The following is a 25444-nucleotide window of genomic DNA, read 5'->3' as shown; positions in this document are numbered from 1 at the left end:
GTCAATTCTTTGCAGTTGTGATAAATTGATACATCATCCATGATGGAGTAAAACTGTGTCAGGGCTTCTACGTACACAGACTCTCACTCCAATAGTTTTGCATTAACCATATTTGTGATAGTCAATACAGAAAAATCAGTGTCAAACCTGCAAGCCTCTCAAACCCTCCAAATAATTTTAGAGGTAATGTGTTTCCAAAGCTTAAACCAATGTGCTTATGGACCTTTCCTTTAGCAATATGCTCCAGGGTCGATTTTCCCATGTTCAAGGGCCAGATTGCAAATGTATTGGCTGGAAATGGAAGCAGAGTCATGCTCCAGCAATGATTCTTATTGAGTAACTATAGATGAGAAAAGGCAGTTACTACCTGGCAAAGACCCTGCATTTTAAGTTTTCTTTACAAACTCTCTCTCTGGCCAAGCCTTTCGCGTGGAATTGCAGGGATTTATAGCAATATGTGGAAGAAGCTGATACTCAAGAGCAGTGGCTGCCAGGGACTGTATTTCTTTCTAAGGCTGCTGTCAGAGGGGTTTTCTTGCACAGCTACAGTGGGGAGGGTGACTGCAGAGCCCCTGAATGCTCACATCAGAGCTGACAGGCTGCTGCAGCATCAGAATTTCCTTCTGGCCTTGCTCTTCCCTTCCTCCCAGAGTGCCACTGTGTGGTTTGTGTGTTTTAAGCCTTGTTTTCAGGGACTCACTTCAAGCAGTTACTGATATTGCCCAGCCTGTAGCAGCAATCTGCCTCTGCAGTTCCTGGGTTTTCATGGGCTGATCCTGAGCTGCTCCAGTCACTGGGAATTCTGCACTGGAATAAACTAGGTTCAGTCCTGGAAGAAGTGGATTGGACTTCTCAGGGGATTCATCCTCCTCATTCACAGCTTACCTACATCTGTTGGTTTCACTGTTTTCTGTCTCTTTCCAAGATTGCATGAAACCATCTCTTCACTCTGCCTCCTCACCCCCTCTAAAAGAGCTGTCTCATTCCAAAAATGGGAATGTTCAGAAAATCAAAAGCTTATTAATAGCTCTCTGCCTCTTTTTAATCTATTCAAAAAGCTGTATAGTGTGCAAAGCTGTTGTGACATGATTTTTCTTTTTTAATATCTCACACTTTGACTGTCAGTATTTAAGGAAAAATGAAACTAATCATCAGTGAAGGCTGTAATGCTACTGTTTTATAGCTGCTGGGGATCTCGGAAGAAAATTTTCTAAGAGAAGCTATAAAAAGAGAGCAAGAGAGAGAGAGAGAGGAGGTGTGTGTTTAAGTGTATGCATGCATCTCACATTAGAGATTTCACAGAACAAGCAAAAATGTATATTAAGTTGCAAAGTAATATTAGTAAGATAAGGAAGGTATATATTGGAAAAGAGTGAAAAAAGGGCTATTTTTTTAACTTTGTCCTGAGTGCTCCTTTCCATGCAGAGGTATGACACTCCCCATATTGCCCAGCCTGGCAGATTTTACTGAGGAATGCAAAGTACATTTGGGTATGGATGAACTCCACTGTCCTCCAGGTAAGAGTTGTCCTTGCTAACATTTATCTTGAAGACCAAATAATATTTTACTATTGTTGGAGCAACATTTCAACCACAGACACTCTTCAGTATCAGTGTGGAAGCAAAGGCTGTATCTTCTGGCAGGCAGTTCATGGAAATTAGTCCAGGATTCTCCTCTGCAAATGGAGGACAGAGTCATGGAAAAGCTAAATATGAATCAGTGCAGCTTATCAGGACATGACAGGTGGGATATAATAATGTACTATGAGTATTTTAATGTGTGAAACCAAAGTACAGCATTAAGCCCAGCACAAGTTGTTACAGGAGGGAGTAGCAAAGCAGGGGTGATAAAACACAGGCTGAACCTTATATGAGTGTAGAAGGAATTCCCAGAAGTGGATATCCCAAAATTCCAATGGATAGCCCATGCCCAGGGGGAGTCTAAAGACATCTATCTATCTATCTATCTATCTATCTATCTATCTATCTATCTATAGATCTATAGAGCTGTATCTATATATATATATATACACATGCATATATTATGTCTATTTATACACACATTTGTAATTAGAAGGGAGTGGTGTATGTGTATAGTTATGCATATGTAATACAAAACAAAGCTTGCAAAGTGCCTGTAATTTGAAAGCTAGAAGAAATATTAAAAAAAAAATAGTAGCTTTCCAATCATCAACCCTTTCTGACAACTAAAATCTCATTTGCAACTCACACACCTTTAAGCCCTGGACTTCTTTTGCTTTGCTCCCAGCACTCAGTGCCACACACAGCATCTGACATCTGGAACAGCTGAGACACTTCAGCACACAAGATCAAACACTTCAAAGAGTCCCAGAGTGGTTTGGGAAAGGGAAAACCCAGTTGTTTTCAGAGTCAGGTAAGGTGATGTACTGCAAGTGATGTGTGGTACCCACAGTAAAAATAAATTCATGAATGCAGGCAACTGAACTGAATTTTCAGGCAGGTTCTGACCCCTGATGGCCCAACTCAACCAATGGTGTATGGACAGACACATTATCAGTGCATACCTGATGAGATGGCAATTGTGCAAGTGCCTGCAAATAGGTTTCTCATTTCACCTGGTACTTTTAATATTCCACATACAGGAAAAAGGTGATGAAGTAACATTTTTAACTCTATAATTAGCACTGCTGGCTGTTTAAACTGGTTAATAATATTAAAGACGAGCTCTGATTTAATTACAGAGACACAAACCCAGGTATTTCTAAATGAGGATGGCTTCCCACCAATTGTATTTAATATAATTTTGCCTTCATTTATCATGTAGATAATTGCCACTGCAGAGTGTGGCTGTGGAATTGCCCTGGATACCTTCAGAAGAGACAGAAAAACATGACAATATGCAATCTGGAGAGGAAATAGAAATGAAAGCTTCCCCCTCTGCCCTTGCTAGTTCCTCAAAAATCAATTTTAATATAATTTGAAAAGTTCTGATTTTGGTACAGTTATTCCATTCTGTTTGGTTTCATTTCTGCTTCTAAAATAGAGGTTTCTGGAGACCTTGCATTAACTCCACAGATTATAGCTGGCATTGAACATAGGTATAAGTTATGAAGCAAATATAAAGGAGCATCCATTTCCATGTATGATTAAATGCTGACTCAAGGTAGTGCAGTATTTTTGATCCCTTAAGTTTAATAAAATTCAGGACAGGCAATAAGGAGTCGCAGACAAATTAAAATTTATTGAGACAGACAAAAATGCAACTATTTCAGACTACAGTTAAGCATTTACAGTGAACCAAAGGTAGCAAAATGCTCACATTCCACTTAACTCCTTATGGAAAAAGCATTCAGAATTTACTATGCAGTTCTACTTACTATGATAGTCTACATCCATCTACAGTAGGGACATCGAACTGAAACACGTAATATTTGGATCTCTCCTTACAGATCTACACATTGAACAGGAACAGACATCAACAGCATTGAGAAAAGTATAAAAAGACCAAAACCCACCTACTGTAGAAAGGGCTTTTTGATGTGTAGGAACTGTACAAAGCAGTCTGTGGATGAAGGGCTGGGACACAGGAGGGACCGCGAGAGAAGCCAACAAACGGAGGAAGCAAAGCTCGAGCGACCTGCTCTGGGTCGGGTGGTGACCTTAGATCTACATCAGCTGCTGCTGGAGGGAGAAAAGGCTACAAAACTCCTAATATCAAAATATTCCCATGCCAGAAATGTACACTGAGACTAACAGACTAGGCTGGAGAGGCAAAGAGAAGCATTCACTAACAAACAGTGTTGTTTTAAATATAAACTTTACATCTTCAATATAAACTGTAGAATAAATATTAAATAAACAGTTCAAATGATTAAAAATAATAGTACAGAATAGCATAAAAAAAAGGCAAAGAAAATAAAGAGGATTATTTGTGTTCACAGCAATGGCCCAAAAAACCCAGCTGTGCTGAAATCTGAACTCAATATTTTGATTTAACTACAGTAGTTAAAAGGAACATAAAGCAATGCCTAACAGTATCTCATAGACTGTAATATGAAAAGAAAATGAGATTAAAAATTGGTTTGTGTTTCTAAAAGAATGGGACAACTCTGATTCTATTTGGTTTGTGTCTCTAAAAGAATGGGACAACTCAGATTCCATTTTTCACAATGAAAAAATGTTTGGAAGGTCAATGACTTGATTCAGATGGGAAGTAAGTCTTGCTTTGTTAAAAAAAAAAAAAAAAAGAAAGGAATTGAATTAAATTAAGTTGGAAGCAAATTAAATCCTTTACAAAGCATGAAGAATGGAAGGGGCTTGATCTGGAAGAGCACTGGTTCTTGGTAGAATTGCTGGTTTCTTTATCACTATTTCATTAAATAGAAGATTTTCTTAATGCATCTCCCCAAACTGGACACACACATACATATGCACACACATATTGTGCATAAATGTATATATACAGTCACACAGAGATATACATATGTGTATATATAGGCCACAGATCCCCTACCACGGGAGGATGCCAGTGGATCACAAAAGGGCTTTGTTAAATAGCTTTGCAGGATTTGGGAACTTGCTCTCAAAGCAATCCAGAGTCTGAGCTGCCCTTCCAAGCACGTGTGCCCTGCTGCTGCCTGGCTGGGACCCTGGGATTGGGCACTGGCACTGCCCCAGCCCATCAGGTGCCACATGTCCTGTGCTGGATGGAGCCAGAACACTGCAGAGTCAAAGAGGAGACTGCACTGTCACCTGGAGAGGGGGCTCTGTCTGGATCCAGGCCAGCATCCCTACAACAGTTGTCTCTGTGTGTTTCTGGGTGCAGGGGGATGTGCTACCAGAGGCCACCCCAGCCTGCCAAGACCAAACCCCCTCGCCAGACTGGGCTGGGCATGGATTTGTTTCACTGGGACCACCCCATGTTTGAGCTGGTGACTCTGGGAGACAGGAATTGCTTTACATTTAGATACAAACCCTTCCAGCTCTGATTTGGAAGCATCACATGTGGAAGATCACAGCCAGGAGACCACCAGCGGGTGGTGCTGCCATGTCTGCACATGTAAACTCAAAGATGTTCACTTTTAAAGCTTTTTTAAGAGCTTTAATTTAACCATCCTGCAAGTTTCCATGTGACACAGCCCTCTGCAGCCTCAGACCTGGTACTGCCTGCAAGGGCTTAGAGTGCCAGGCTTACCCTGGGGAGGTGCTGGGCAGGGGAAGGGATTTGCCCTGTGACCTTTGATGTAAGGCACAGCCCAGGATAAGCTGTTGTGGAGGGACACAGGACTGCCAAAACCCCCCAGCTCTGTGTGGAGAATGAGCCCAGTCAGGAGGATAAGCATAATCTGCTGATTGTGGAGCTCAGATTTATGGCAGAATGAAATGGCAGCTGTGCCTCAGGCAGGTCTTGCACAGGACAGCAGAGCCAGACCCAGAGAGTGTGGGGTTAATTAAAAAAATATCAGAGGAAAACTAGACAGGATGTTTGAGAAGGAACCTACTGACAGTGTTCAATTGCTTCTCACAAAATCATTTTTAGGGAGACAGAAATGCTGGGTTATCTGCTCCTCCTGCAAGCTGGCAGGATTTCTGTGAAAAGCAAATAGAAAAAGTATGCATATGTGTGTGTGTTTGTGTCTGTGTGTGGTGCAGCTCATGGAAAATGATTATTAGATATATTTTTCTAAAGCTATGGGAAAACCAAAGGGATTTATTTGAGCCAGGGCAGATTGCAGGCCTTTTGCAAATGACTGTGATGGCAGATTTTTGGGAGGATGCAGGGGCGTGAAACAACAAATTCTTCATGGTTTTACACATCCTTCTGCATTAATAATGATTATGCAGGCTTGCTCTTTGTCCTCAGGTCATTGATCTGGATAAATAGGAAATAAAAGAGGAGAAAAAGGAGAGCCCCTGCAGCACATGATACCTGAAAGGAATTCCACTTCTGATCACATCTGAAAGCAGAGGTCCCACCCAGAGGGCTGCCAGGCAGGCACTGGCTTTGGAGAGGGCTGAGAGCCAACATTCCCGGGCCAATGTACCTAAAAACTGACTTCTGCCAATCTGTGTGGTATTTTCCAGCTTTCAACTGACTATGTAAACAACCATGTTGTGACTCAATGCTGTCTCCACCTCTACATCCACCATTAACTCAGAAAAAAAAAATCCTAATTAGTTTTTGTTATAAAGCCCACATTTTTTATTCTGCAAAATAACTCACTGGCCAACCACAGGCACTGCTAAAATACTCACACCTGTCTCCTAATGCAAGAGTGGGATTAAGGTGCCTCTGACTGCTTCACAAAACAGCAAAAATAATAGAAGATCACCACAGCACATTACTGCATCTGAGAACTGCCATGGGAAAGGACACTGCAAATAATGTAATGTCAATATGCTCTGATACAAGAGCTTTGAATATATGGGAGGTATCAAGGGAATCACAGATTGGATTTGAATACTATTCTCTTTAAGGAGTGTGTATTACAAGCGTGCAGCACCACACTGAGCCAAGGGGTTATGCTTTGAAATATCACCACCTAAAGCTGCTTTTTAAATCAGGTTATCTTTACATGAAATAAGAGACAGTCACTTTTGAGGGTTGGTGTCTTGGACAGCATTCTAGCTCATGGAGAACAGACAGCTCTGGGGTGTGAGCTGGCAGCAGAGGCTGCCTGGGTGAAGTTAGTGGTGCAAAGGAGCTCAGACAGCAGCTGAGGAACAGCTCTGGGGGTGGTTATGATGCTACAAATTCACCAAATACTCTCTCCTTAAACACTCTGAAAGGCACTCTGCCTCCAGGGCTTGGTCCATGACAGCTGCAGCATCTCTTCAGCTCAAGGAGGCCAGGTTCCTTTATCAAATAAAGAATGCCATTTAGCTGACCTGGGCCCTGGTGGAGTTTTGCCTTCAGTGTGAGCTGGACTAAGCCTGTTGGACTCATTCTCAAAGAATGGAAGGAAGGGAAAGTCCTGCCAGTGGGTTTTCTTCTGGATTAAACTCCTGGTACTGGGCAGCCACTGTCCAAAGAGACTTACTCTTCACAGGGACATTATAAATATGGACTAGAAAAGGATGCACCTACTTCTCCTTCTTCATGAAAGAAAAACCTTTTTCTGATATGACCCAGGTAACAATTTATGACACAAATTCTCTGACATGAGAGGGGCTTCTTAGCCTTTGTATTGTTTTTTTTTTTGAGCCCCTTCCAGAATTCTTTCACATGATGGATTTCGTAAGTGGTGCAAGTGAGGATTAAGACATGAAATGGTTTTGAAACAAAACTCATTGCCCCTGTGGATAGAACAAAAATCCCCCAAACCAACTGAACAAAAGCTGTATTCCAAACAGTCCTTGCTGGAAAAAAAAAGTTGTCATCCAAATTAAATTGGCTATACAAAATTAAACTCAGTAGAGAGGGAATTTTTGTGCCAGGTACTCTCAGATACAATTGCAGAGATATGATGTGAATTGCAATATTGTGCAAATCGTGAGTCCTCATCATGATGGGCACTACCATATATAACCAATTTCATCATCCTTATCATCATCTTCATCTTCATCATCTTCATTAGCTGCTCTTACATGAATCTTCAGTTTCCCTTCTTTGTCTTTTTTTGTTGCTTCAGGTTCCTCTTCCAAATCATCCAACAATACAACAGATCCACCACTGCCAAAATCCCCTGAGGTTTCTTGTTCTTCTTCTGAAACAGGTGAGCAGGAAAGGTCATTTCCTCACAGAACACCCAATTCCACATTAACCACTATCCTTGTCATGCAGGCCACTGTCATTTGCAATGTTATTTTTTAAATTAATTGGTTCATCTATTCATGAAACAACCTTAAAATTTCAATTTTCATTCTGAACTGGGAAAAATACGTATTAATTGACTCTGATTTTTTTTTTTTTTTTTGCCTAAAATGCCCCATTATGCATTGTCCTCCTCCTAGAGGCCTGACTGGAAAATTCCAAACCAGGTGCATGCAGGCCAGAAAATCATCATTCCTTTTTAAATACTTTCATTCCATCACAGCTCTGTAAACCAGGCTAAAAATATATATAAAAAAAAATTTTATTGAGTGCATAAACCTCACTCTGCAAATGTAGCTATTGAACCAAAGATCTGTGATGTTATTCTGGGCATCCTGGACCTTCTAGGTCTCTGTTCCTTCTCAAAAAAGAAAGCTGCACTCAAAACCATCCCTGAGGCACTCTGAAGGATTGCAGGTGACATCTTCCTTGTCTGGGCACAACAGCTAATTGGTGACTTCACTTACCTAGGTAATATTGTCCTGTCAGCAATTGCATTGGGCTTGGTTGCTAATGCATACAGCTTTACACATTTAGGCCTTCCCTTGCCTGGAAAGTTCCAGTAGATGTGCATTCCAGAGTATACAGACAATATCTGTAATAACCATGCAGAGCAACCCCAGACCCCTAATTTTAACATCACTAACTGCACTTTCCAGGCTGGTAGCAAAAATACCTTAACAGTGGTTATTGCCTGCTAACTTGTGCTGCACCTCTGCTGTGCAAAGGACCCACGGGGGCCCATTTGTGGTGTGAACAAATAGACAGAGGAGCACTTTGAATGCGGTACTCGTGTTTCCCTTTTGGTGGCACAGCAATGCCAGGGCTACAGCAGCATTAACTCCCCTGCTGTCTGAGGAAAGCAGAGCATTACTCACCACAGCTGACTGTGCCTCTCTTCCTGGAGCCAGCTATCTCATTCCCATACTTATCAACACACCAGCACTGCCCCGTGCTGTCATGGCACTGCGTGGCTTTGTAATAACCTTCCTCATTGCACCGGGGGATGAAAGCACCTGAATAAAACACAAGGTGTGCTCAGTAATGAGGTCCTCTGCAGGAGCAAACACTCAGAGAGGGTATTATGAACTTAGCATTATATACATGAAGATCTTGACAATGTTGGCAAGGAAATGCGTGTGATTTTCTGGTGCCTGAAAGGATGAAGGAATTATTTCTGGTTAACTCTTTTCAGACACCCTGGTCACAGTGTATAAATGTTTGTTCATATCCAGCACACAGAGGAGGGTGTCACACAGCTCTAGAGAGAGCTTCAGTCTGCCCCTGAATGATTGATACTCCCACAGAGCTTTTTCACATTTAACTCCTGGTTTTACACTTTTCTTCCCAACTGGATTATTACCCCAACTTCATTAGTTCTGCATTTCCCTCCATTTGCACTCCTTCAGTGTTTATCACATGAGTCTTTCCACAACACTGTAATTATCCCTGGAAGGTATCTGCCATCTGCTTGCTATTCATACTAATCTCAGGCACATCCCCTGACTTACTGAGAGCTCCCACGTATAAAAGAGGAAATAATGCACAGGCTTTACAGAGAGGGACAACAGGATCTGAATTAGTAAGTCTTCGGATTTGAAGCCCAAGTTTTGTCTCACAATAAAATCAATATATTACAGCCTTGTAGAGTGTGGTTCATTCTGGCTTCTGCAGAGAGGGAAACTCTCAGGAGAAACCTATGTTATTGTTCCCACCGTTTTCAGCAGATACAGCAAATGTACTTCAGTATGAAAAGCCCTCTTGTTCTTTGAGATGAGTTAGCTTTATTCCCACTGGAGGTCAGTACATTCATTTTTCCCTTCTTTGTCAATTGCTTCAATTTGAAACATGGTATAGCCACACCCTAGCCCCCAAATTTCTTGTCTCAAATGATTTTTGAGAAAGTGTTTTTCTCCTTTGTCAAAGATACCAGTGATTTACTGGTGGTTCAGTAAAGTTTTTTAACTAGTTCCATGTGTAGCATCTATTCAGACAGCACACGTGTGGGGCCACTTCCACTACATTTCTCACAGGAAAAGATGAATGAGAAGGTGCTGCCCAAATGTCACCAGATTTCCTACATAAAAGACATAAAAGTGGAAGTCAGTCAGTCTCATGCACACAGAGAGCTACACAAAGCGACTCTGAATATCCAAACTCATTGCTCTGCAGATCTTGTCTGAAGTTTGAGTGCTGCTCATACAGGTCTGGGAGGTGAGAGGAGAAACCTTTGAACATCTGCAGAAATCTTTGTATATCAGATCAGTTTTGGAGACCACATCCATGAACGAGAATATTTTAAATAATATCAAAGCATGATCTTATAGCAGACTTGATAATAGGTATCACCATTATGTTCATGTGCAAATGTAAGCATGATAGTAACTACCAAAGATTCATTTTCACTATTTGTAAGACAATAGTTTTAATAACAAATGTATGTATTTGCCTTAGCAGGTTTTTGTAAGTTAATACTCAGTGTTCAAAACTTCATTTCAACATCAATTAGGAAAGATACCTTTTGTGTTTATGCACATGTCCTGCCTCTGATAAGCCCTCCAGGTATTTATCAAACCACACACAACCTTGGGAAAAGTGCTGAGGTGCTGACTTGGAGCTGGTGTAAATCAGCACAGCTGCACCCACGTCACTAAAGCTGCCCTTTTATATCTGATCAGCATCTGGCTCCAGGGAAGGATCGAAGGGGGACCTCAGGGGCATCACAGGGTGAGCAGAGAACAGCTTCTGCATTTTAAACTGTTCATGCTTTCTCTTTTCCTAGGGCAACACAACCTTTTCCTTCTTTGGAACAAGCCGTTTTGCATAGTTTCACTGTTTCTTGTAAGGTATGAAAATGTTCCACGCTGCCTATAAAAGCTTTAAAGGATTTAAAAATAAACTGTGGCCCAGGCTCACTGCCAACAAAACTGTGTGTGGAATAGATTCACACTTTGGGTCACAGTGAAGAGTGGAAGGTACTTTTCCTTCTGCGTGGGAAATTCGTGCCAGTTTGTATGTAACACTGGAGCTTTAAATATTTATCTCTGCATACTAATGTCAGAGTATTGCCAACCATCAGAGGGAGGAGAGAGCATGTCCTCTCCAATGTGTCAGGTGCAGGTGATAATCTGGAGAGGACAGAGAGTGACTGGGAACAAGTGTTGTACAACGTGATGATTCTCCCTGTGAATTGTACACAAATCAGCCTGTCCTTGTTAGAAATGAGCTGGCTACAAGCTCTGCTATCCTGCAGCATGGCACCCAGACAGATAATCTGCTGGGTTTGGCATCAGGGAACATCTGGAGCTTTCCTCTCCAGAGGTTCTTGCACAGGCAGTGATGCCCCACAAGACTGGACACCACAAAATGTGAGTCCCTCCCCACAAACTGCCTCAAGCTACTGAATCCGGCCTCCCCATCTCCCTCTGTCCTGGGAAGGGTTTAGTTGTTTCACACAAACTTGAACAGCACTGTTGCATCTGTATCCTCCTTATGGACCCAGACCTACACCTCTTCTCTCTTTTTTTTTTTTTTTTTTTTTGCATCATTTCCTTATCTATATAACACTCCTCTTCCTTAGAGAACAGGAGGAGAATAATTATATACTAAAGATAGAGGTAAAAGCCTGTCAGAATTAAGTACTAGCCAGCACACACTCCTGGTATTAGCTATTCTATTAGCTGAATCCACAGGGTTGATATAGGAGAAAACAGTGACGGGAGCAGAAATTTATTACTTTAGTGGTGTGGGAGAAGCATTATCAGGCTGCACAGTTGTATGCTCTGAAAGTACAGTCTCTGCAGTTAATTGTACTCCAGATAAATCTGGTAGGAAAAGATGAATAGTGCTGTTTACTTTTTAATTCAGTCTCCTGGGATGCAAAGACTTCATTTGAAAGCCTCCAAATTCAACATATCTAATGGCAATGGCTTTGAAGTACTTTGTTGCAACTGTCATGTGTTTTGGAAAACATATAAAGAAGGAAATATCAAAAGTCATCATTTTTATCAATGGATACAAGTTAACAAAAACATTCTTCATGCTAGTGCCCAGCCTGTAAGTGCTGTGTTCTCTATGTCAGGGCCAGAGGAGGAAAGAAAATAATTCAATACTACTTTCTCTGAAAATACTCATCTCTCTTTTCCAACTTTTCCATTGCTACAAGTCACGTGTATGTTTGTGCTTCCATTTGAATGATTTTTCAGACAGTGAAGAGAAAAGACAATGTTTTCTGCTGTTTAAATAGCTCTGATATCAAATTAAAATCTCCATGACAGATGTCATTATGCAGGAAGACTTTCAGGGTAGGTGAAGCAAAGAGTTCCTCTTTATATTATAATTTTCTAGCTTGTGGAACAACCTGTGCCTGACACCTTGATTTGTTGAGCTTCATCACTTTCATTCTTCTTCTATTTCTTTTTATTAATACAGTTGACTAGAAGTTATTTGTGCTAAGGGACGATTCCTACTGCATTTAGTTTGTCATTTTACTCCTGCTGTTGTGATCAGATCCCAGTGCCATGTGCTACAACCACCTGCATGTTGAACTACCTGCAACCTAGGCATCATTCTTTCCACACACCAGAATAAACTACTTATGTTTCAACCTAGATGACATTTATTGCACGTAGAAAATGACAGCAAAGCATAAAATAAATATGGGATACTCAAAGCTATCTGTTAAGAACTGGGCTTCTTGTTCTTTTAGGTGGCTTTGAAAATCATGACACCCATGAGACAGAGAACATTGTGACTTCCTCTGCCACAACATTCCCTTGAACACAAATGCAGAATATTTACTGAATAGAGCACACATATCCCAAGTGATCAATCCTCCCTGTGCTCCCACAGCTATCAACAGCAGGAACTGTAACTCTGAAACATCCTAACCCTCAAGTGAACTTGCTATGAAAGAATGATGGACCCAAACCACAGTCCCTGTGGCCTTTAGGAATGTTTATTCTTAATTTAAACCTGTGAATCCAGGTTGGGATTTTTCACAAGGCACCTGAACTTTTGAGTCCAAATGGCAGTGGCAGGATTTGGCAGAGCTGAGCACAGCCTGTGCTGCAGCTGGGGATGCTGTGGGAGCCTGACGTGTTCTCCAGGGTGGGGCTACAGCTGGGGCTGGGGTCAGCCATCCTCCTCAAGGGTGAAGTGCAGGGCTGGCCTCGTCCTGCTGCACCTCAGGGGCTGGGCTCTGTGTGCTCAAATGTGCTGGGACACAAGTTTTGGTGAAACACCAGCACACAAACACCAGGCCACTCATCACTGGGTGATTTTAGGGTAGAGAATTAGTCACGTGATTTTTTTTTTCAGTTCAGCAACCTGATTTTTCAACAATTAATTGGGAAAATGCCAGATGGGGATTTATTTAATCTAATTTTAGATATCAATCAGAGCAATGTAAGTCATGAATCAATTCAGGCTCCCAATAGGCATGAGAGAGAGGGACAGGCATGACCACATCTTACAGCATGAAGCATCCTGCAGGCTGCCTAAAATGGTATGAATTCCTGTTTTCATATATACGGAACATAATGAAATATCTTAAAGAGTGATTAGGCAAAATTGAACCCAAAGGAAAGCCTGCACAGTACCACAACTGGAGTGGAACATGAATGCATTGGCTATGCACCTTCAGTCACCCCTCAAAAATGGGAGCCTCGAGTACCAAGCCGCCTCCCAGTACTGACTCTGACCTGTGAGGTGATGGAGGCAGTATTAAGCTCTGTGCAGACTTTGCATTACTGGAGAGCTGTAAATTAGTTCTGAACCCGTTGCCACGCTGACACCTGTTCTGTGTGTTGCTATCTCATTATTTGTTTAATTTCATAGTGTCAGGCCTACGCTCGGTGCTGCATATTCCCGACTCAAAACATTAGTCTCTAATTGAAAAACCATTACTGCATATAAAGTTACAATAATCACAGAAGCTTTAATTAGTTGAGCAAATGAATAGCAAGTAATCGAACTTACCCAACAGAATCTTCCCTCTACTTAGCTTTTGAATTCTATTCATTTCATTCTGGCAAGGAAGACCTAAAATATAATGTATAAGAATCAGTTTCCAGATGGTATGGGACAGACTCTGTAATGACTGGCTTCACTGCTGACATGAAATGTAGGCTACTGTACACCTGGGGCTGAGAGAGGCCCATATGCTGGTACTGTACCGCAAAACAAATTTATGTCATTAGCTCCACTAATTAAAAAAAAAAAAAAAAAAAAAGAAAAGGCAACACACTGGAGTTGAGAGTAGCGTTTGGGGGCCATTTTAATTGTTAAATCATTCTACCTCTCTTTTCACCAAACTGACATCATGCCAGCTTTCTGATTTATGACTTGTTAATTGGCTAAATTCTGCATTAATAGAAGAGTAAATTCTTGAGCTTTCTGTCAGCAATAGAGCTTATTTCTAGACTGTGTGCAGCGACACTTACTACTTTGTTTGCTTTAACGACCAAAGGATGTTAATACAGTTCATCTGTGACAATAAACATGGTCCCAGAATGCCCTTCACACTGCTGCTGGGCAAAAGGGCTGTTTAACACAGCTGCCTGCCAATGAGCAAACCCCACAGGCAGGCCCTGAAACACAGGGAGAGCCAAAGAGCTGCTCCCTGTCCTGCAGATGGCCCAGCTCACCGCCTGGCTTCTGGAAGCAGTAGCACCACTCGTTGTTGGAGAGCTTCCCGTCTTTGAAGGAGTCGCAGGAGTTGAAGAGTGGCTTGACACACGGCTCGTACTTATCCAGGTAAATGGCGCTGATCTCCGAGGGATCCAGCAGCAGGTCGTAGTTCATGTCAAGTTTGTTGAACATCCAGCCTAAGGAATCCTTACAGATTGGGAGGATGCTGGTATCAAATCCTGTAAGAAAACAGGCAAATATTCCCCAGCTGAAACCCCGGCATGCGCCCGGCACAGGAGCCACTCTAAGGTGAAGCCTTGACTTTTCTTTTTCTGGCTGGACCCTGAACATTGAGCTGACTTGCCCAAAGCAGAACTGAACGACTGAACTGACGGTGTAAAGCTTAAAGCCCAAGCACAGCTACAAACCAGAGCACTACTCACACTCTGTGGGAGCTGTGGGGTAGAGAGGGATGAGATTCAGAACTGTTTTCTGTAATTCAAAGTCATCTCTACTAAAAAAATTCTGGCTTTTTTTCCCCCTTCAGTCCTCAGTCCAAGTGTGTTGGCCCAGTTCCAGGAAATTGAAATGTGATGAGAAAAGGCTTCATCCACCATATTTTCAAACTAGACTGAACCTGAATGCAATTTAAATCCTGTTTCCCAGACTCCTTTCTAGTTGCCTGATCATATTATTTCTTGCTGTGCTCTCACCTTCTACCTCTCATCCTTGTTTTTCACTTTTCAAAGGCCTCTCTGTGTTTTGTGACAACAAACTGCTTTGGACTATGAGCTGTCTGGGAGAGGCAGGGGGAGAGAAGAGGTGAAGTGTCTCTGTTCCTCACATCACTCTGAGGGAGGGCACAGCTTCAGCTTCTGGAGCTGCCCAGAGCTGCCCATGCTCTTGTATGCTGTACCAGCACCTTCCTGCAGCAACACAGGATTCTGCTTTTCCAGCACTTTGGAAACCATCACCATCATTCATTTTAACAGCCCATATTCTTCAAAGACTGCTGCAGCAGCAGTGGTTATCACAGAAAGCCCAAGTCATGCATATAGATACCCACTGTGTATATGAGATACACGTTCCAGTACCCTGCAGTCTCCAGAAAAACAGTGGCATGGAGCATTCCAAATCCACACTGTGATGGTATTTTTTCAATGCTTAGACTAAATTCCAAGTTATCTACAATGCAATGAAGTATATTTGCAATACAGAGATAATAAATCTGATATCAAGGGTACTGGTTTCAACCAGGACTCAAGCATGAACCCATTGGTTGGGGATTTGCAGGGACAGAGGGCTCTGACACCCCGGGGCTCTGGTGCTCACACTGCTCCAGCTGGGAGCAATAACCTGCCTGTGCACTGCTCACTGTGCTCACATCAGGCCACCTAGAGAAGCCTGATGAGCTTTTTCCTTCAGCTGCAACTTTCACTGAAAGAGGTTAAGCTTAGCTTTATCTGCTGTACGTGTTCCTTTCAGGATGCTGCTTTGTTCAAGTGAAAGCTGAGATGCTGCTGGAATCATGCTGACAGTTTGTTCAAGCTCTGCACCCTACTTGCTATTTTAGGCATTAATCCAAAGGAGAGCAGGGCTTTTTGCTGGAAGCTGTGGTTTTTGTATGCAGCTGTGGCTGAAGGTTGTCAGTGACACAGAGGGACAATCAGAAGGGTTAACTAATGGGAAGGTTTGTGTCATTCATAATACATGTTTCTCTAAGGAAGGAAGAAGGTAATGCCATTTCCTCAGGGCTAGAGGCAGCTCAGGCAGGGAAGAGAGAAATCACGCTGAACATTTCATCACATTTTTATGCTGTTATCTCCCATAACATTATCTAATCATGTTGAGCACAGTAAAAAAGAACAAGGCTGTGTGAATAGATGTAGGGGGGAGCCGCTTGCCTTGCTGAAGCAATTAGAAATATTGACTTCAATTATTTAAGTCATCTGAAGAAGGTAAGCAGGATTTGGTCGCTGTGCAATCTTTTGTCAAATGAAAGGACTTTAGATTACTCACCTTTGCCTTTACAGAGCAACAGGAGCAGGGCACCCAGTCCTGCCCTGTGCAGGTGGTTTGCTGCCAGATTCCCCAACCCAGGGCAGGTTAAAAGTAGTCAAACAGGCAGGAGTGGATCATTCAACTACAGGATGGAGCTGGGATCAGCTCCAGCTATCCCAGTTGAACAGTTTTCAGGAGAAAAAGAGTTAGTTTCCAATGTCTGCTGTTTTTCTGCACAGATGCTCTCTCTGACAATGGACTTTACATGCTGTGGTGGCACTTAGTGCTGCAAAAGATGAGCAGCTCTAAGGTGAGCTGTGTCATCAGCTGAGTATGGTACGTGTTGCTCAGCCCTGATGGTCTCTAAAGGTAATCTCTTAACTGGCAGGGATCAAAGCAGGAGGAGGAGATCCTGGAATGAATTTGCCCCTGACAGTGCCTGTAGATTATTTCTGAGTGTTGTTGTCCTCCCTGTTGGGAAATTTCCACCTGCATGTGCCATGGGGATACACCACCAGCAGCACAGATCTGTCTGAGCAAATCATCAGTAGTGGCTGCAGTGAGCACAAAGCTGCTCTGTGACACACCACCAGGGCTTGATGGAGATACAGCTGGGAAAGGTCACTCGAGAAGACAATTACATTAATTGAAGAGGTTTTGATCATAATTTCTTATAAACAAGGGAGCTTACACTGTTGTGACCAGAGTCCCAAATTAGATTTATCAAGAGGCTGGTTTACTAAACAGTGCTCCATTATCAGACAATATGGTCTAGAAGTCCTGAAATATTGAAGTGGCAGGTGTGACAGAAGGTCTTTAGCTAGATAGTGATTATTGGTGGAAAGTTAATTCTTTAACTGTCCCTCAATACGTCATTGAAGGCCAATAGCAGCTCCACTTCATATTGTCTCCTGGTAAAAGGTATTGCCCATAAATTGCATCTGCAGCCCAAATCCAACAATCTTGGATGGTCCCAGCACCCAGCACCAGGAGTGAAAGCCAAATACACAGGTTCTGACTCCTGGCAAAACCAGGGCAGCTTTTGGAAAATGGCTTTTGGAGCTCACCTTCACTGGGAGGTCACTGTGCTCCCACCAGCCAGGTGAGGCCAAGTGATATTGAATCAATTAACTTCTTTTTGGAATCTTTTGATATACTTATCTGTAAGTATGATGCAATTTTCTGGATGAAATAAACCATATGCTATAATTCTGTAAAGAATTCAGTGCTTGGTTAACAGGCTGGATTTCCAGCACAACAGACCCAGAATAAGCAACCTCAGTGAGAACTTTTCTGCATCTTTCTGTTGATCAGCACACTGCTGCAGTGCCTTCGGTGAGAAGCAGGAGAGAGGTGCAGGCTCCACATCCTCCTGGCTCATTGGCAGAGGCTGCCAACACAGATGCCAATTAATGTCAGCTGAGGTGCTGGCTGCTCTCATTTGCACACCTGCTCACAAGGACCTGGACTAAGACCATCTTGTTCCTCTTTTCAACTGACAGCTGTTCAGCATCCTGACAACTTTCATTCACTACAGAGCTGGAAGGAAATCAAGCTGGTGACCTACATGTAAAAGTCTATCATCCCATTAACACTTAAATGCTCCACCTCAGAATTGAAATGAAATTAAATTTAAAAAAGTCTTTAGGTGAAAATCCTTATTAAAAATAAACACACCTTCTGGCATGAAAGAATTATTTTCCCCCTTCAAGAGTTACACTTACATGAGACATTTTTATATTATTAAAGTATATTACAATTAAATTAACAGGGGTGTAATTAACCTAATTTCCCCTATCACTTAAAATAAAAGAAGGAGGAGAAGAAATGTTCCCCAGAAAAAAAATCCTTTATATTGCATAGACCTCTAGGAAAAGAAAAACAACACCTACTCCAACCAAGGAGACTATCTGGATACAACATGGGGATGTTATGAACGATCAACAGGCTCAGGAGCAATTTGAATCTGATCTTGCTACCTAATTAGTTTTATTATTTCCCTATGTCAAAGCATGTCCCTGAGTTTCTTACATCATTTACTGAGGAGATTTTAATTGCACAAAGGCTTCAGAAGACGAAGTACCCGGCCCACTGTGCTTTGCTGGGAACAGAGAGCTCAGGGAAAGAAGGTTTGAAATCTAAACACAATAATCTTCCTCATCCTTCTCCTTTCAAGAGTTACAAAGAAAATAAAACAGAGTGTTACTTTTTTCCCTCACCTGGGGGTGAACATAATATGCTCAAAATGCTTATTTACACTCACTAACATCTTGAAAAATTAATGTAGCAGAGAGAAATCTCTGCTGGAAGACCTTCTCTGGACAGCTGATGTGATCGAGGCATCGTAGTCATGGCATCCCACCATCTGCTCCTTTTACTGCCACGGGGGCACATCCAAACTGGATCATTTGAGGATGTTCATGCCTTTTCAAACCCTGCAGGCACAGCCAAACCAGTTCAGTTTAAGGAAGGGATGTGTGTGGTGAGGAGGCACCACAGGCTGAGCCATGAAGAAGGGCATTGTGTTCATGAGAGCGTGTTCCTGTTTGCCAGGATTCACAGACATGCTTTTCTGCAGCTTGGCTATGTGAGATTTGCTTTGAATTCTGAGCCCTGCTTAAGGTGTCGTTCATTTTTACAAATGTTTGAAGTTAGAGAGAGCCAAATACTGCTGTCCTCACCGTGTGAGTATTTTCAGTGTCACCAGAGAGAATGTGAACTGCAGAATTTGGCATGTGCAGATTAATTCATGAGTACTGTTGCAAAACCTCAAAAAGAAAAACAAGCCCAAGTTTTGTGGTATTTAAAAATGGCTTAGGCATCTAAACTCATAAAGTTTCTTTTTTTTTTTGAAATTGATATAGAAGAAAATAAGAAAATGTGCCAAACAAAGTCAACAGTGTAAAAACGAACATTGTTGAGATCAAGTGTTTAAAATCATTGGGCAGCCTTTCAAATAAAAGCTGCCAGGAATCAAACTAAACGAAAAGGAGATAACAGTTCCTCTGTGAATCAGAGCAAACACTGCAGAATTACCAGAAATGTTTTTCTCACTGAAATTGCTTAAGGGAAAAAAACCCCCCAAAAACCAAAAAAACCTCAACACCTTTAGGTTTTGGCCTCTGGCAAGGTCATCATGAGGATGTCACAAGTTATCTGCATGAAAACATCCTTTTGACAATCTGATAAAATGAGATTTCCTGTGATTCTGGGCCTAAAGGACTTCAAATAAAGTTTAAAGCCTCTAAGGCTTTCTGTCATGGGGTTTGAAATGAATTCACATCTGGAAGCCTTGATTAGCTGCACATCCAGTTGCTTTTTTCACCATGGCTCGGATCCTCTGCATGAGAATATCTTTTTTTGGAGCACTCTTTCAGAAATAAGTAGGACATACGGTTTTAAAGCTACTAACTTTGTAGTAAAAACTGTGCAAAATAAGGGACATGTGAAGAAAGATCATTTACACAGAACATGACTTGTTTCAGCACAGAGTTTTAAGATGTGTGCTGGAATCACTGGGTTTGACTGTAGTTTTGAGCAATATTGTGGTATATTGTGTCTTTAGGAAGAGGCAATCTGTTGCTACCCCAGCTCAGATGTAGCACAAGAGAGAGGCTGTAGAGACCTGGACCAGCAGAAAATGCCCACCCTGATGTGCTGGGTCTGCCCCAGTGCCCCTGCAGCCTCTGTGCTGTCACTCTACAGGGACACCAGGTGAAGAGATCCATAAAAGCAGCAGCTGACTGGACCCTTCGAATTCCAGGTTTGGACCCTGGCTTTATACAGCTCATCCCAGAGAATCAGTGCAGTGACAGTGAGACACACACCTAGCTAAAAATTGTGCATCCTGCTTTGCAGCCCAAGGGCCCATGTGTTTTGGGACACTGTTTAAAAGAATTAATGAATCCTTACAGAAAGTGAATTTACACTGGCTCTCTGATGAGCATGACCTCTTTTTATGCTGTTATTTGAATCTTTCCCCTCCCTGGTGGCTAAATGACATCAAAATCAGTCATGTTGGCTTAACCCGCAGAGAGTAAATGTCCTCTAGACTGTTCCTCTTCTTCCTTTCTTAAAAAAAAAAATGTATAAAAAGAGGCAAAGATGGTGTTATTAAATACCTAGGACACAATGGGCTGCAGCCTTCTTGACCATTTAACTCTTCTAGCTCCATGTCTCAGATGTGGATAGTTTAATTATTCTTTCCTGTACATAAACTGTTAGCAGGAAATTTTAAAGTAAAATCTAAGTGAGTTTTTTTCCAACATTGGCATAATGTTCCCTATGCTCGTATGCCATATTTTCATCTTATTCCAATGACATTGTGTCAGAAAATGCCTGGTCATAAAACTGGTGGTTAAGCAGAGACCAACCCAAAGAAATTATTTGGATGCAGCCACGTTGAATTGGAGGGTGATGGAATTTAACTGTACAGACACAAACTACACCATCATAATTAACCCCAGCGCCTGAGAGAACTCCCTGAGCAGTTTCAGTTGCTCATGCAGAGGTGATCTCCATGGCCTCCAGACACTAATTTGCCTGATTAACTTGTGAAGGTCCCTCTGTCTCTGGCTGCCAGTTTGGGCCAGAGAGAGAGGACAGGAGGACTGCAGCTCCTTCAGAAAAGAGCATTTATTTGCAGCATCAGGTCTTGGGTACCTGCTTATTCACTGACAGGTTGTTGCAGCACCACCAGCACCAGCAGTGCTCATTCAATTCTCTCAGGCTGGGAAGCTCCTACAACAGCCAGTGCTCGAGGGGAAAGGGTTTCTTACTGCCTTGTGGTGTCTCCGAGCTCGTGGGTTTGATGACACGATTGGCATCCTCGTGGAGGGCTCCGAACCAGTCCTTCAGCCTCGAGGCCAGGCTCCTCAGCTCCTTGTCTGTGCAAGCTGGCAGAGAACAAAGCAGCAGAGTCAGGCAGGAGCACCAGGGAAAAGCCTCTCCCCGGAGAGGCCATTAGAAAAATTGTGTTTATGGTTGTAAAGCTCTCCTCGTTAAGAGCTCTGAAGGAAAAAAAGAGAAGGTCAGGGAACAGGATGCAAGATAAAAAGAAAAATGTAAGTCATTATGAATTTTAAGTTGTACTCAAGTACTTCCTTGGAAGCTGAGATGATTGGTGATGGAAGAAGTGGCACGCAGAGCTCCCTGCCAGTTGGCAATTAGAGCTATGTGACTATTTAACTTAAATGTTTTCACCTTTTAGGATTTCAGAGAAAAATATCAGTCAAACAGATGGGGAGGAGGAACATCCTTGCCTAGACATGCTACTCAAAAAAGATGCTAGGGATAATTTATAACCACATTTAGCTTTGTATAAGGCTATTATCACGGTAATAGAAAAATATATATACTTATTTATATACAGAAAAAAATGTTTTGTTGCTCTACTTCTACTGCAAGTGAGACTTTACCACCTCTGAAGGCTGTCAATTCCATTTTGTTATCTAGGTAAAACATTTATTTTCTTATAAATTTTACTGAGAAGTATCTAATTTTCCCAGAAATTTATTTCAAGAGATTAATGTTCAGCTGAAGCAAATATTTTTAGGGAAGAAACCTGCATTAGCCGCGGGTTTCTATTAAAAAAAAAATACTCTTATTTCTGTATCATGTTTTGTGCTTAAAATTCACACGCTCAGGCAATTTTATTATTCCTACTGTGCACTCACTCTACATTTTAAATGACACTTCTTGAAATACAGAGCAAGACTTTATGCCATAGAGGCAGACATCCTTCACAGTCACAATAAGTCTTCTCCATCTCACTGCACATTTTAATATCCTTCCTTCCACCTTATTGAGGAACAATTGAGTCCCACAGCTTTCCCAAGTTTAACTCACTGTTCCTATGACAAGGAACTTGCTGATATGTCACAGCTGTTCTCAGGATTTGTTTGTTCTCATTCTTTAGTTTGGGACAGAAATACTTTGAAGCTAAAAATAGAAATTATAGTATTTTCTAAATTTCAGGGGGGAGAAAAAGAAAGGTTATCCCATTTTTTTTCTGTAACACTGAGAGAGTTTGATAAATTTTCCTATGAAGGATAAAGATATAAAGATCAATATCCCTCTAAAGCTGAGTCCAGGTTAGAAAAAATCAGGTGTTAAACAAAAAAAAAAATCCCATCAATGTAAAATAAATGGAAGACAACACATTACTAATTGTAAAGTGGCCTACCTTGCTGAAAAAGCTACCACTTTATTTTCCCATTTGAATTAATATTACATGTTACTCATGGTAAATTATCTTATCTTTCCATGTTGGGTGAAAAAAAGAGGATTCATTTGTCCAAGAAATGAGTCATACAGTTTTATTGTGCAAACCTGCTAGTTATTAAATAATCATGGTGGCACATGTCACCTTTAGGAGGCCAAGGCTGGAACTCTGGACTACAAACATCCATTCTTGTGCCTTCTGGACAGGTACACTGAGCTTCACAGACAGTCAAAGCCCAGGAAAAAGAAAGAATAATGAGGAAAATACCTTCCAGAGCCATTTCTCTGATTCAGATTTGTGTACTTCCAAACACAAAACCAACTCCAGACACCACAGCAACTCAAATTGAGCCAAATGCTTTGAGGGACACTGGATTTGCTCCCAAACTCACTCTGTATGGAGGGCAGGAACAAGGAGCACACACACCCTGTCCCCCAGCCTCAGCACCCCGCAGGATGCCCTGCCCAGGGCCAAATGAAGTCTCTAAAATAAATCTCACAAAGTGGCATTTGGTGTGAGCTGCATGGACTGGGGAAATAGCAATCCAGCCTTATAAATTGCAATACAAACCAGGATTGAATGCACAGCATAGGTGGGACAGAAGTAATTAATTAATGGTAAACAGAAGTAATTAATGGTAAATCAGACTGGAAACAACTTGTCTCTATAATTGAGCCAATCAAACATGTCAGGGTCTGTAAAATGCCATTTGTAATGAAGCTGTTAAAGTCTTTCCATGTCTGTAGCTTCAGCCATGTTGAGAAACAGCTTTTTTTGAGGGCAGTGTTTGAGAGTGAACCCTGGGTGAATTTATTGCTTTTGTATTTGCTGACCACAAACTCTGCAGATTTCCTTTGGAATTTGATCTGAGGCATGATTGACAGCAAGCCCAGAACTGGAGTTTTCTGCATTCTGGATAGTTTTTCTTGAGTAACTGTGATATTTCTAAAGTATGCTGCTTAAGGATGATTCCACAGTGAGTATGATGTTGAGGCTCTCTCATAGGACTGCAGTCTTTCTTCACTAGAATAAATACTGTTTCGTGAGTCAAACCGGAGCCAACTTTGCTATTAATATGGAGTGAATAATAAATTTCTGGACAAGACTTCAAAAATTTAATGCAAAATTCAGTTAAATTCCTTTTCAAGTATTTAATGCCCTCAATCTTACTTTTTCCCGCACATTAAAATAGAGGAAGTATCCTTTTATTTTACATTTCTTGTATTAAATTTTATTTTAATGCTACCATGCCTGGTTAAAAATATCCTGCCTTTCTCCCCAATGGAACTGATTCAATTTTTATTTATTTCATTTGAACATTATCAGAGGCATATAATCATTCTGAATTTGGTTTGGGGCACATTTGGGACACTTCACAGTGGATTGACATTCAGAGGGCAGGAGTTTCATACAAACAAAATCAGTGCTCTGGCATCCAGGAACCAGAGCACTCAATGTTTTATTTCTGGTGGTAGGGCCCATTAGTTATATATCAAACAATTAGCTTGGAGGAGCCCCTCATCTGAGATCCTTACATATAAATTTACATTAATAGAAGTTATAAAGCATTTTAAAGAACCCTCTTCATGAAAAATGCAGTGCAAATGCACCTCTTCTCTAATAATAGAAGTTTCAAGTCACATTCCCCAGATAAGAAGAGCAGGGCTGTAGGAGGAATGGATGTGATAATGGGTCTCTTGCTATTTGAAGATTTATAAGGAGAGAACACCAGGCTTGCAGACAATATGGATATTGACATGACTAGAAGCACTGATTTAAAAATCCAGGCTGAAGAGAATCACCAAGGGAGGAGACTCTCCATAGCCCCTCTCTCACAACTGGAATCTGTCCAGTCAACTGTCAACAACCATTTCAAGCTCTGGTGCTGTGAAACAGATCCAAGTGCAAACATATGTAAATAGGCATTTTCACTGGTGTGTGTCTTCCCCCAGATAAGAGACCCTGGCTTCAATTCATTTCCTACACCTCTCAAAGAGAAAACAACCCGAGTTCTTTACCCTTGCTATTTCATCGGTGTCAACAAAGGCTCTGCTTTAGCAGCCATCTGATATCAGCCCCTCCTGTAACAGGAATTCCTGGATCCTTCCCTGCTGATGGCTTTGATGATGTGCTCACAGCCCATGGCTTCCCCCAGAGCACCTGGGATGGCAGCTGCTGCAGGCAGGGATGGAGAGCAGGGATGGAGGGGCAGGGATGGAAAGGCAGGGATGGAGAGCAGGGATGGAGAGCAGGGATGGAAAGGCAGGGATGGAGATCCAGGCTGGGGAACAGCCAGCTGCCCAGCCTGAGCCCAGAGCACAGCCCCTGCCCCCTCGAGCAGGGGCAGAACCTCTCCCTTCTCTGAGTCTCAGCAATGAGAACACAGAGAGCTGCTGCACCCAACAACATCCTCAGATCTGCATCTGCTGATGTGACAAATTATCTGGCAGAAGTGATTTATTAACAAGCACCTAAAGTGCAGATTAATTCCCGAGGGTGAAGCACTTGGTCCAGCAGTTATTTATTCCTCACAAACTGAAAGCACTGTTGCTAAATACCTATTTTCACCAAGCAGAAAGCATTAATCTGACCTAATGGAAAGCCATTAGCATGCTGTAAAGGCTCAGGCTTTTATGGGCCTGCTTTTGTTATGGACTTTTGCAGCTCTACAGATACTAATCTATATACATTGATGGTGAAAATTAGCAGTATAATATTTAATTTCCCTCTTTCAGATAGGGACTTTCAATAGTACTTAGTGATAGAAATCAACATTAAAACTGAACTTACCTGTAG

At 41.8% G+C, this 25444-nt stretch overlaps 1 protein-coding gene across 1 annotated transcript in view; it reads right to left on the bottom strand.

Moving 5' to 3' along the window:
• Positions 1-3202: 3202 nt before the first annotated feature.
• SPOCK1 (SPARC (osteonectin), cwcv and kazal like domains proteoglycan 1) overlaps positions 3203-25444 on the bottom strand; it is a 366435-nt gene continuing 344193 nt past the window's right edge. Inside the window, exons 7-11 of the mRNA XM_031506078.3 lie at positions 21204-21320; positions 14442-14663; positions 13774-13836; positions 8673-8810; positions 3203-7687 (exon numbers count right to left, since the gene is read on the bottom strand). Coding sequence (XP_031361938.2) covers positions 7497-7687; positions 8673-8810; positions 13774-13836; positions 14442-14663; positions 21204-21320 — 731 coding nt within the window. The 3' untranslated portion in view covers positions 3203-7496. The remainder of the gene's footprint in view (positions 7688-8672; positions 8811-13773; positions 13837-14441; positions 14664-21203; positions 21321-25444) is intronic.

Source organism: Lonchura striata, chromosome 13, assembly GCF_050655825.1.
Source record: "Lonchura striata isolate lonStrDom1 chromosome 13, ASM5065582v1, whole genome shotgun sequence".
NCBI lineage: Eukaryota > Metazoa > Chordata > Aves > Passeriformes > Estrildidae > Lonchura > Lonchura striata.
Note: the sequence above shows the minus strand (reverse complement) of the source record. Positions and strands in the feature narration are given on the sequence as shown.